Below are 13,023 nucleotides of genomic sequence, written 5' to 3'. Positions count from 1 at the left end.
TTGCATACACAGGAGTGCAAAGATTTACAATTTGACAATTAGAAGTAAATTTACTATTGTGTACAAAAAAGTTGACTACATTATTTAACATTTAAATGTTGAATAATGTTGTCAACAATTGTTTATCCCTCACCCGTCAACCCCTTACAGGCTTAATATTGATAAATAAAATTAAAAGGTATTCATTTACAATGTGGGTCTTATTTATTATTCAACAAAATAAGACGCGATAAAAGGTCATAGGTTTGCTTCCGGTTAAGAGAAGAAGGAAGTTTATACTCCCACAAAGTGTTTTGTAGCCAATTGAATTCATTAAGCCAATACCGATGAACATTACACATAGTTTTAGTCGTAACCACATTGGTGGTAAAACATCGCCCGGTGGAGGGAAAGGTTCTGTTGTTCACACGTAGATGTCGACCGGATTCGACACTTCCTCGACGAGGTTAGCCCGCTCACGTTAGCTCTGATGCCGATTTAATTTAGGTCAAATAGTCACACAGGTCTTTGACGTCTCAAGATCCCGAAGGTGTGAATGACTTACTAGTGTCTCTAATGCTAAGATAAATAAATAAAGCATGTCTGCTGATCGTTAAAAAACGAAACCACCCAATACTATTAGAAAGTCGCCTTTTAGCTAAATAATTCAAATCACGTTTTGTTTTGATCAATTCTGATGGTGCACTACATCTGGATTTCTTTTCAACCTCATGTCATTATTTCAGGAGTTATAGTGTTTATCACATAAAATGAAAAACGTGATCATTTCGTTGCATTGACAGTGCCAAGTTTATTATTTTACTTTTTCGACTTTAAACTGAAACTTACATTTGCTAAATTTCTATCTTTTGTCTTTGCCATTATAGAGTCCATTTTCTCTCTTGTGCCTTTGTAGCTGGCGCCTCTTCATTCCATCCTGCCCAGCATCCTAAGGGCCACCACACATTCCATCATCGTAGCACTCTCCTGTTCATCAGCGGTGGTAGGTCATCCCGGCTCTTCACAACTAGCCAAACCCAATGGTAAAGCCAACAAAGAGGTCTTAAAGCCACTGGGTCTGGAGAATCAGTGTGCTGCCTTCCAGTACTGGGTCAACCAAAATTCAGTGGAAAGTCTTCACCACCGAGCCTCAAGGTGTGCCATGCCCGGATCAGCATCACCAGCCAGCAGCAAGGCCCGGGTGTACACCGATGTTAACACTGGGAAGAACAGAGAATACTGGGATTATGACACGCATGTGTCAAAGTGGAGGTACCTTTTTTTTTACCAAATACTCTGATAAATAGCAAGTGGACCTATGGACAATGGAACTTGAAAAATGTCAGGACTTAGCCCACACACATTCACGGTCTCACAGGCATTTGGAAATTGTACAATCTTTAACCAAACGTTAATGCAGTATTTATTCTATTTTCGAATTCTCACAGACTTGATTGAACCCTTTATCAGGGGCAAGCTCTCTTGGACACCATCAGAATGAATAGTGAGGACACAATTTACTTTCTATCAGGGCTGTGGACTCGGTCGGATTTTTACACCGAGTCCGAGTCCGGCCTCTTGACCACGAGTCCGAGTCCGGCTGTCCATTTTTTCTGTTAATTCATGTGACTGCTTAGTCTTTATTCAAGGCGAATTTAGATCAAAATCTAAATAATTACCGTTTTTTTTCCATGTATAATGCGCAAAATTGAACTAGTTTGTTGTCCTAAAATCTGGGGTGCGCATTATACATGGGAACAAAAAAAAAACTTTTTTTTTTTTATTTTTTTTTTTTATTTTTTATTTTTTTTTAAATCCGGATATGATACGGAGGCCGCCATTACAGATGCGCTTTCTTCTCTGCTGTTCACCTCAAACACGCTCCATACGAACACAATGCTCTCGTATCAGACGCTTGCTCGATCACCTGCTCGTTTGCTGTCACAATGTACCCTACACAAATCCGAAACATTTCTTCGCTATCGAGTTTGCTAGCGCATGCGCAGTGATACTGACCGGCAGAATAACATCCGGTTGTTCGCAAAGATGATCTTTTTTCTGAAATAATTTTACGTTTACGGACTTAAGTAGGAGTCAAATTTTGGGTGCGCGTTATACATGGGTACAAGCTTTTTTCCAGCATCAACATGCCATTTTTAGGGTGCGTATTATACATGGAAAAAAACGGTACAACAGTTTTGTGATGGCTTTGTCTTTATTAAACATATAAACGAATACAATAAACAGATACTTTCAAGTTTTAATCATTAATTACACCATTATAGCTCAGACATTTGTCTAAACACAAATAATTAGTGACGACCCCACAACTATCGAAACACATCAATGATATAAGCTGGGTGACATAATCGTCCTTGACATTGGTACATAATGTAAACATTAGCCTAAGTGCAACTCAACGTGGCCGCATTGATCGTAACTTACGCTCCGTTTCCCCCCCAAATCTAGAGGCAAAACATTGTTCTCTCGCTGCTCCCGGGTTCTTCCATCTTGGCTGCGCGCGGGGCATTGTGGGTCTTGTACGTGCAACAACTTAATTTGTCTTCATAACAAACAAGCAGGGCTGTGGACAGTATTCCTACGCGCATTCTCAGCAGCCTGATGAAAATAAAATTGAACATATTTTTTTTATTGTCGGACTCGGTGGACTCGGTCAAAGTCAGCTCCGAGTCCGAGTCCGGCAAAAATGACCGAGTCCCAGAGTCCGAGTCCACAGCCCTGCTTTCTATTACTTGACACAGTATAGCGTTGTCTCCTTTTTACACTGGCCTGACAGTTAATCACCAAAGTTGTTACATAAAGTTAAACCATTGCCTGTACTGTCCAGTTTATAATGGTTATATGATTCGACTCGGATTTTTTTTCACTGTTATTTTCAATGGAAAAATGTTTTAATATTCGAAATGATCAACCAAAAGGAATCTGGTGGCATTATATTAAACGTGATCTTCTCTGTCGTTTCCCTCAGCAATCAAGACAACTACCAGTTGGTGCGCAAATTGGGTCGCGGGAAGTACAGTGAAGTTTTTGAGGCCATTAACGTGAGCAGCAGTGAAAAAGTAGTGGTGAAAATCCTCAAGGTGAGTCCTAACCTTGTGTCTTATTTCCTTGACTGAGCCTGACTCGTGCAACACGTTTTTCATCCATCCAGTGCTTTCTCTAAATTGAGCTTAAAGGGTGTAGGATTTTGACAATATTCACGCTCAAAGTATATGGTTGAGACTACATATTTTCTTTTCTTCCATTAATAGTTGGGAATTCTAATTTCTCTCACAGGACAGGACGTAAGATTTCAGCTGGATCCTGCTCATGATTGAGTACCAGTATTTGTGTTTGTACAGTTAAGTTGCTTCAATGTTCAGTTTTGAAGTGAGAAGGGGGTCAAATTCTGCAAAATTATCTTTGTCCTGTGTTTACTAACGAGTCAATGTTTACTGTTGGACTCGTTTGGTGTTTAAAGTGAGGGATGGTTTGTTTGCAGTATTGACCGCAAAACCTATGCGGTCGCTGAAAATGCAATTTCAAGATGTCAACCTTTAACATTGTGAGCATTTTAGTTTGCATCTCTGTTCAATAGCATTTTAGCCCACAACAAGCCTACAACTGTTAATGTATACTTCAATTCATGTCATCTTAAGACAGAACACAAATAAAAATGTTTTGTTCTAATTAATTCAACAACAAACTCCTAAGCTTTTATTTGTAACACAAATATTTGGTGGACTTGTAACAGCACTTAAGGATCTTAAAGTGTAACACTGTCATATTTTTCTTTTATTTTAAACAACATAAAACATATAAAGCAATGTATGCGTCCAAATGATATATTTTTTATATTTACAATTCTCATGTATCATTAACGACGACCTCCTGCCAACATTAATTGCAACACAACTGAAAATCACTTCTGGCAAAATATCTTGGTACAGATCTCAATGATCAATCAATCACTTGAAAAAATGCTTGTTTTGAACACAGCCTGTCAAGTGGAAGAAGATAAAACGGGAAATAAAGATTCTTGAAAATCTACGTGGGGGGAAAAATATCATCCGCCTGATTGACACAGTGAAAGACCCTGTGGTGAGTTACTATGTCATTAGAAAATCAACTACATACCCCTATGGAAATATTGGAAAAAAAATAGACAAACTTAAATAATTTCACATTTCCACCATTTAATGTCACAACTCAATTGGAAAGTGTGTGCGTGCATTTGTGTTATATTATTATATATATCATTTTTAGAATTGTTCTCTTTGCAGTCCAGAACACCAGCACTTGTCTTTGAGTGCATTAATAATACAAATTTTAAGGTACGTACTCTTGTACAAAATCATAATACTTTCTATGATAACCTTTATGAAGCCTACGCTTAGGTTGCTGTTTAAATTGCTGACGTTGTTCATATTCCACAGGAGCTTTACCAGAGGCTGACAGACCATGATATTCGTTACTACATGTATGAGCTTCTCAAGGTGACATCATCTTCTTGTCTCAACACCACATTGTGCAGCCTAAATCATGTGTTTGATCGTTGGTGTGTTGTTTTGCATGACAGTTATTTTACTGCGGAAGCTGAAGTTCGTTTTACCCCATGGCAGGAAATTCAGATTCATTATCGTCAAATATTTATTATTAGTTTGCATCTACCGTATTTTTCGGACTAAAAGTCGCTCCGGAATATAGGTCGCATTAGCCATAAAATACACAATAACGTGGAAAAAAAAAACAAAATAAATCCATCGATCAAATTCTTCGTCCTTTGTCAACGACGCCGCGCGTGCGCCCTGACGTCAGCGTCGTCGTTATTCCACAGATCTAGTATATAACTACCGTATTTTCCGCACTATTAGGTGCACCGGATTATAAGGCGTACCTTCAATGAACGGCCCATTTTAAAACTTTGTTTATTTATAAGGCGCACCGGATTATAAGGCGCGTAAAATAGAAGCTATACTGCAACAAACTGAGGTTGACTAGGGTTGCGGTATGCATCCACTAGCCAATAACCAACGAGCCCTCTGTAAACAATAGCGTTTCTCAAACGATCTCCTATAAAATGATCGGAACTGACTAAAGTTCGATCTAACGCATTGGTACTACTTACCTATGTTTCCCTTCCCTATCGATCCGTAGATTTGCTCGAAACATTAACAGAGCAGCCTATTTTGACATGAAATAGCCTGGTGTGTATAGCAGCTATCGTTATAGCATTAGCCATCCGTAAATTCCCATGAGCCTCAGCTCGCAATCTCCCATGAGCCTCAGCAAAGTGTAAACAATCGCGTTTCTCAAACAATTTCTTATAAAATTATCGGAACTGACTAAAGTTCAATCTAACACATTGGTACTGCTTACCTATGTTTCCCTTCCATATCAATCCGTAAATGTACTTAATACATGAACAGAGCAGCCTATTTTGAAATGAAACAGCCTCGCGGGTACAACAGCTATTCGGTGACGCCCTCTGACTACAGTTGCCGTAATGTTGGGAAGCGATGCGACCTTGTAATTTACTAGTCGTACTAAAACGTACTGAAACATTTTGGCAGAGCACTGTGTACAACCAGTATGGATCAACAAATTCATCAATTGATCCATATATAAGGCGCTCTGCATTATAAGGCGCACTGTGTTTTTTTTTAGTAAAATGTAAGTTTTTAGGTGCGCCTAATAGTGCGGAAAATACGGTATATTGTAGCGTTAACAAAGTACAAGCACCGGCGTGGACTTCCAGGCGTGTGGTGGCGTGGACTTCCATCCCCGAAGGTGGCACTTCCAGCCATGGAGGTGGAAGAGAGTTCTATGGAATAGGACCGGGCGTGCGTAAAAGCCATGTACGAGCCCCATCCACCGTCCCCGGACAGCCACCCGGCCGAGCGCCGGCCCCCGACTTCCATCCACGGAGGTGAAAGAGAGCTCCGTGGAGTAGGACCGGGCGTGCGTAAAAGCCATGTCCGAGCCCCATCCACCGTCCCCGGGCAGCCACCCGGCTGAGCGCCGGCCCCCGACTTCCATCCACGGAGGTTAAAGAGAGCTCCGTGGAGTAGGACCGGGCGTGCGTAAAAGCCATAATAGTTTTTTAAACCTTCTGCGTCACTCCAAATCCTTAAATCCTTCAATCTCTTCGTCCGCCGTGTCACTTACAAACAAACCCACTAATGATGCCGGTAGTACGTGGGGCCCTTCGTCATCTTTGTCATCCCGTGATCGAATCTTTGTCCTTTATGTAAACAAGCGCCGCGCTGCTGACATCACTTGAAATTCAAATTACAGTTCTCCCTTGCTATATAGCGGTTTGTATACTTATTTTTTTTAATTTTTGAAAATTTATGAAAAAATTCACATATGAGTCGCTCCTCAGTATAAGTTGCCCCACCCAAACTATGAAAAAAAACGCGACTTATAGTCCGAAAAATACGGTAGTTGTTCTTGGGACTCCAAAGAAACACCAGCACCTTGAAATTGCTGCTTCTTGTTCATGTGTTTTTTTTTAACTGCTGCTCCTTGCCTGTCCACGACTTTTCTTAATACGCCCTAAACTAAACAAAACTGTTTGCAAATAATTAAATGGTATGATAATTGTCTTGAAATGTCCAGCAGCTATTTTGTTTTATCTTGTTGATCTATTTTTTGCATTCAGCAGAAACGGGTTTCTTTTTTTTTCCCCCATTCTGCATAAAAACGGAAATGCTTAATAATGTGGAACAACCAATACAATAACATGTTTTGTGTCTGACAATAACGCCTCGGTTGCGAAGATGATTCTTCTCGATTTTGTGGCCTAGTTAAAAAAAACAACAAAAATAGGAAACAATATGCACAATGGCTTCCATCCATCTGGTCTCGGCGCATTGCCAATAGTGTCGTGATTGTGTAATTGTGTGGTGTTTTTATTGATTTACTTTTGAAAGAAATACCAATAAATATGCAACATATATTTGTATCCTGTGTCTCCAAGGCCCTGGACTACTGTCACAGTATGGGAATCATGCACAGAGATGTCAAGCCTCACAATGTCATGATCGACCACCAGCTGAGAAAGGTGTGTATTAGTTTACTGCTTATTATAATTATAGTCAATTACACTTTTATTGTGCCCAACCATCCCCCACCCACCTCAATTACCCATCAACATAAGTGTTTTAGTTGCATGATGATCAGGATCAGATAACTTTGATTTAATGTAATGTTTTCGCTCGACTTGCCGAAATGGGATACGGGTTGAAGCAATTCTGCTTATCTTGTCCCACCCCAATTTTAACCAAGTATTTACATTGCCTAACTCAATAACTTCTATTATGTTGCTTATGATGCCACAGAAACAAAAAAAGAAACAAAGAGAGAAAACACCAGAGGTGACTCTCTAAATCGTATACTAAGACAAGACAGATTGTTGAGATTTCACGAGAAAGACATGGCCTACGAGAACCCTGGTCACGAGCCAGTTGATAACTCATCATCCGCCATACTGGCCTCACGTTACTTGTCAATTTACTTTTTCAATTCAGACATCTCCTGACGAAGCGTGGATATCATTTCTCTGGCCTCTCCATTGTTGGCCTTTAACGTTTTTCTTAAAATCCGGTAGTTCCTAGTTGCCAAGGGAACCAATCCCTATTTTTATCAGCTTTCAGTACACTCGTTGGGTCAAAGAAAGCCAACCGAGAAGATGTAAACATCCTCTACATCTTCAGACAATCAGTCTGCTTTCATGAAAGACTCCAGAAATTAGAGAACTTTTGGACAATTTGTGGTAGAGTGGTCATTTTACTACACCGTGTTTGATCCTCGGTCGTTGTGACCATGTTGAAGTGTCCTTGAGCAAGATACTGAGGAGCAGTGTGGGGGGAAGTGCGCCTGATACTGCGTCATCAGTCGGTAAATGTGCTAACAGTATAAAATGCTATGAGTAGCTCAGGTAGAAAAGCGCTATTCAATTGAAAGCTCATTTACCATCTAAACGGTTACATGATTATTTAAATAATTATAATTACTTGTTTATGAATCAAAGAATCGACACCTCTGCTTGAAGAGTGAATGAAAGCTATTTGCATTGGTAAGTCTTGTGGAATGTGTTTTTTCTCCTTGCTGTCTACAGTATTGTTGGTATCTATTGGAGGAGCTTAAGAGTATGTGCAGGCCCCAGCATGATGTGGCATGCAGCCTTAACCTATCACACGCCGACAAAGTATTCAAGACCGGTTCCTCTTCTTGCTTTTGTAATGAGAAACATTGATAGTTCAGTACTTGGAGTGTAACCTTTCAACACAAGCATGCTGGTTAAAGTCTGATTTGTTTGGATGGAGAATCAGTCTTGCAACAAGGGAAAACGAAGGAAATTGATTTTTGGGGGAAAATAAGATGACAATTTCTTGGGTACTTACCTTTAATGTGTGACAAATGGCTTTTGTTGCAAAGCTGAGTGTCTTCACCTATATGCAACAGATTTCTAATATCATTTATTTTAATAAGCCCTTCTTTTGTTTTGTAATGATGGTTAACTTGTTGTTGCCCTATTGTACTAAGTAGCCCAGACAGAGAGTTTTTCCCATAACGTAAAAAAATCCCATTTTCCCACTTTTCACTAGAAATGTAACGATTCACTCAAGCCCAGATTCATATCAGTTTTCCATTTTCCGGTCTCGATTTCAATTCGATTTTTTCTTTTTCTTTTTTTAAATGAAAGACTCATTTTACAACCGTTGTTGTTGTTGTTCTAACGTTCCCATTTTGTTCTTCTCAGTAACGTAAAAAAAAAAAGAACTATTGAACTAATTTTGACTACATTTTTCACTTATCAGTAATTCATGCAATGTGCGTGTGCAGTTTCTTTACAGCAAGGATATGCGAGAGTGGCTATGGTTAACATGAAGTCGTGAATCGATTATTTTATTATTTTATTTTTTTACATCGATACATTGTTTGAATCAATTTTAAATCGATTATCATTACATCCCTGATTTATGACCGTGTGTTGGTTCAACTCCTATGCCATGCTCAATTCACCATTCATCTCAGTCTCCATTGCGCATCCCATAAAAGCGTTTATAGTTGTGAAACTTTGCGTTGTTAGTTAATTATGCCACCACTCCAGTTGCCATTGGAATTTGTATGCTTCTTAAAGATGCAGACCATCGAAGAAATAAAAGGCGTGTGACTTAATGAAGTGAACATTTTTGTTTTTCTGTTTATGTTACAGCTGCGTCTCATAGATTGGGGTTTGGCAGAATTTTACCATCCTGCTCAGGAGTACAACGTCAGGGTGGCCTCTCGCTATTTCAAAGGCCCGGAGTTGCTTGTGGATTACAAGGTAGAGTCCCCCTTTTTTTTTTAGGATTTCACACTGCACAACGTCTGATTATTATTTTATTTTTTTTAAATGCTGAATGAGGTGGTGATGTTTGATATGTTCTCCCAACTGATATTTGTTCCCATTTCGCAGATGTATGACTACAGTTTGGACATGTGGAGTCTCGGGTGTATGTTGGCAAGCATGATCTTTTTGAAGGAGCCTTTTTTTCATGGCCAAGACAATTATGATCAGGTAACAGCAGAATTAAATTAACAGTCATGACAGTTTGCCTTTTAGCACAGCGACAGTTCCACCTGCTCTCTGGGTCAACAAATCACTCGTAGGACTTTTTCTTGTAACTGTGATTATAATTGGCCTGGAAATGTAGAGGAAGATAAACTTATATCTTGCTACTCAATTGAGATGTCATGGCGTATGTGGGGGGCAAAAAAAAATCTGACACTTGAATCCTGTTTTTTCAGTTGGTTCGCATTGCTAAAGTTCTTGGTACTGATGAACTTTTTGGCTACCTAAACAAGTATCGAATAGAACTGGACAGTCGCTTCCAAGACCTACTGGGACAGTAAGTGTTGGCCTGGTTTACATTGTTTTTTTAGCTCCATTTATTGCCTTTATCAATTATTATATAATTAACTTTCACACATTAGCCATTCGCTTTCTTGACACTACATTGAACAGATGATACTTCGGATGAGGAGAGTTCTTCAGTTTTCTACAAGCTCTTTTGAGTCATTCGTTCATTCGTTCATTCATTCATTCATTCATTCATTCATTCATTCATTCATTCATTCATTCATTCATTTATTTATTTGCTCGCTCCTTCAAAGTCAACTCATCACTAATGGCCTACTTGTTTGTTCTGCAATTGTCCCCGGGCTTCAACAGTCATATTCCCACCACAATGTTAAGCACACACCCTGCTTTGTGTGTTCAGGCAAACACGGAAGCGGTGGGAACAGTTCATCCAGTCAGAGAATCAACACCTGGTGAGCCCTGAGGCTCTGGACCTGCTGGACAAGCTCCTGCGTTATGACCACCAGCAAAGACCAACAGCCTTGGAGGCCATGAAGCACCCATATTTCTGTTAGTAGTATCTTGTAGAGGTCAATCAGGCCAATGGGGTAACAGGGAAAAAAATGTGATCTGAATTTATTAGAAATATCTCCATAGACTGTTCAGTTATAATAACACGTTGAAATCAGTTTCATTGCGTGTTAATTCCCAACATAACAAAGCTGACGTTACCGTGTCTTTTTGTTTCTAGACCCTGTGGCAAAACAATCCAATACTAATGCCAATACAGTCAGCACAAAGGAATTAAGCACCTCCATTGTGTTATGATAAACAGCAGGCAGGTAAGTACACTGCATCACTATGAATACAGTTCCGGCCAAAAGCACCATCATTCAATACAGTGAACCCTCATTTTTCACGGGGGTTACGTTCCAAAAAGAACCCGTGATGGGCGAAGTCCGTCAAGTAGAGAAAAATATATTGTTACAATATCCATAAAAGAGTTTTATGAAACAAATTAATTAATGTATTTATTTATAGAGCGCATTTTAAAACCGCTACAGCTGTAACACAGCATTTACATGGAACATAAAGGTACAAGCACAAACACAGTGATTTTGTTTTAATTTACTGTTTTCACTGTCTTTGTGGTTGTACCATTGCTATGGTGGGAGAGAGGGAGGGAAAAAGAAAGGGTGGGTGTAGAGGGAGAGAGATGCTGATGGGTGGGAGAGAGGCTAAAGCCGCGCTATCTCGTGATTTGAGCATTCTAAATTGTCCTTGGGTGTGATTGTGACTGTCTGTGAATGGAATTGGTGACCCGTTCAGGCTGTACTGCCCGAAGATCACAGGGATGGGATCCAGCACACGCGCGATCCTTGTGAGATTAAAATTGTTTGGATAATGGATGGATGAATTCCTGATGAATCTTTTCTCACACCCAAACAAAGGAAATCAATTTGGATCCCGATGCATTTGTAATTGCAACAGTTTTCTGGGAGAAGTGGTGCATTGTCTGACAGAAGCACAGAGATGCAACTGTTTTTGGCCATGACAACATAGTACTGGATTAAATGTGCCGGTCTTCTTGCACATTTCATCAGAGACTAGAGGTTAATAACGCTGTCTCCGCCCATTCTCAGAGAGTGGCACAGCTCAGTGGTTTCCCAATTGCAGCAATTGCAATTGATAGCAAAAAAAAGAAAAAAAAATGTAGATGACTTAATGATCTGGTCCTCATGGAGCTAGAGCATTTCTTTCACTTTCTGCTTTAACTACTCAACTTGCCCTAGCTCTGTCCTAGCAGAACTGATAGTGATAGAATTGTATGACTGATTATTACTCATTTAACGAGTATATTTGTTCTCTCTCTCTCCAGGAAGATCTCAAATCGCAGCGATCTCTGTCTCCACACCAGCAGCCGTACGGATGTCATTTTTGCAGCACTCACTGATCTATATTTACTGCTTGGAGTTGAAGACCCAACCGTAAAGATCAAGTGTGAAGTATTTTCAGAAAATGCCAAATGAAATCTCTTCACATCACAAAGTAATCATACAAATAATATCTGAAAAAATAATTTCATATATTCGACAAAGTAATTGTTTTCCTGAAGTGAGGTCCTGGCGAGGGACAAACGCTGAAGTGTGACATCATTTGAAGAACAATTTGGCAGAAGTCAACTTGGAAAATGTAAAAAGCCAGTCAGAAATCGAGTCAGAAAGCCATATTTGAAACTTTTTCATTGCCTCAAAATACTTTTGGTGTGTGTGTGTTCTCATCATACTTTTTAAACATTGTGTTTATTCTTGCGCAAGGACATCCAGCCTGCTTATATTTTTGGCCTTTTTTTTTTCAGTTGTCAGGATGACCTACCTGCTTGCGTATAGTAAGCATTTTCTTAAGGGGTCACTCATCGAAGATTACCAAGCATATCTATTTTCGTTGATAAGCGCGTTGCTATGGGTCTAATTAAGAACCTGTGTGGTTTGCGTTAAAAAAACCCAAAAAACTAACAAAATAGTTTGAGCAGTTAGTACAGTATTACTCCAAAAAATGTTGGCCAAGTTCTCTTCACGCTTAATCTTTAATTGAACCTGTTCTTTGAGCAAATGACTGTTTTCTAAGATTAGATCAGGTATTGTGCTGCAAGCTTGTGCCTGTCATCTGTTGTGACCAGAGATCTAGTTCTGATATTAGCACTGAGTGGTTTGTAAGATATTTTCTACTATAAAGTGAACAGTATATTGAAAAAGAATAAACCATTTTTATTTAAACATTTGTGTTGGGATAGTCAATTCATCTTGATAGTGAGGAAATAAGACTATTTGGGAAGTATTCTATTTAAAAACAACGAAAAAAATGTTTTTTTTTGCAAATCTTTAAAAACATCATGTGCAGTCTTGAAACTTCTCTCAAGATCCACTCCCTGGTCTAACCCTAAGAAATGCCCCAAATTCATTTACACACGTGCATTGTGGCTTGCCAAAGTTGCTACATTGCTATTAATCCTTTTTAATGTTGGCCTAAACATGACAAGTTACCAGTTCAATTTATGTACTATATTTGGAATGTACAATCAGTTAAAACATAAGCCAACTCTTGGGTTATAAAGTGACCCAAAAACATTTTTTTTTTTAATCACTCAAAAATCGACCTTTAAATAACCGTACCTCAGAAAGTGCCCTGAAAAC

General features: G+C 39.3%; 1 protein-coding gene across 4 annotated transcripts; it reads left to right on the top strand.

Annotated features, from left to right (window-relative positions):
• The first annotated feature begins 230 nt into the window (after window positions 1-230).
• Window positions 231-12,606, top strand: csnk2a2a (casein kinase 2, alpha prime polypeptide a). 4 transcript variants are annotated; one of them, XM_061277555.1, is made up of 14 exons: window positions 231-445; window positions 867-982; window positions 1,085-1,251; window positions 2,969-3,080; window positions 3,979-4,080; window positions 4,263-4,313; window positions 4,416-4,475; window positions 6,962-7,045; window positions 9,203-9,313; window positions 9,446-9,547; window positions 9,778-9,878; window positions 10,251-10,399; window positions 10,581-10,671; window positions 11,709-12,606. In XM_061277555.1, the coding sequence occupies exons 3-13, from the start codon at window positions 1,142-1,144 to the stop codon at window positions 10,655-10,657; spliced, it is 1,059 nt and encodes a 352-aa protein (XP_061133539.1). In that variant the 5' UTR covers window positions 231-445; window positions 867-982; window positions 1,085-1,141; the 3' UTR covers window positions 10,658-10,671; window positions 11,709-12,606. The 4 variants fall into 4 exon arrangements, with proteins under 4 accessions (XP_061133539.1, XP_061133538.1, XP_061133537.1 ...); XM_061277554.1 differs by having other exon boundaries at window positions 867-1,251; window positions 11,713-12,606; XM_061277553.1 differs by having other exon boundaries at window positions 232-445; window positions 867-1,251.
• The last annotated feature ends 417 nt before the right edge of the window (window positions 12,607-13,023 follow it).

This window comes from Syngnathus typhle, linkage group LG4, assembly GCF_033458585.1.
Source record: "Syngnathus typhle isolate RoL2023-S1 ecotype Sweden linkage group LG4, RoL_Styp_1.0, whole genome shotgun sequence".
In the NCBI taxonomy this organism is placed as follows: domain Eukaryota; kingdom Metazoa; phylum Chordata; class Actinopteri; order Syngnathiformes; family Syngnathidae; genus Syngnathus; species Syngnathus typhle.
The sequence above is the reverse complement of the archived record's forward strand: the minus strand, read 5'-3'. Positions and strand labels throughout refer to the sequence as shown.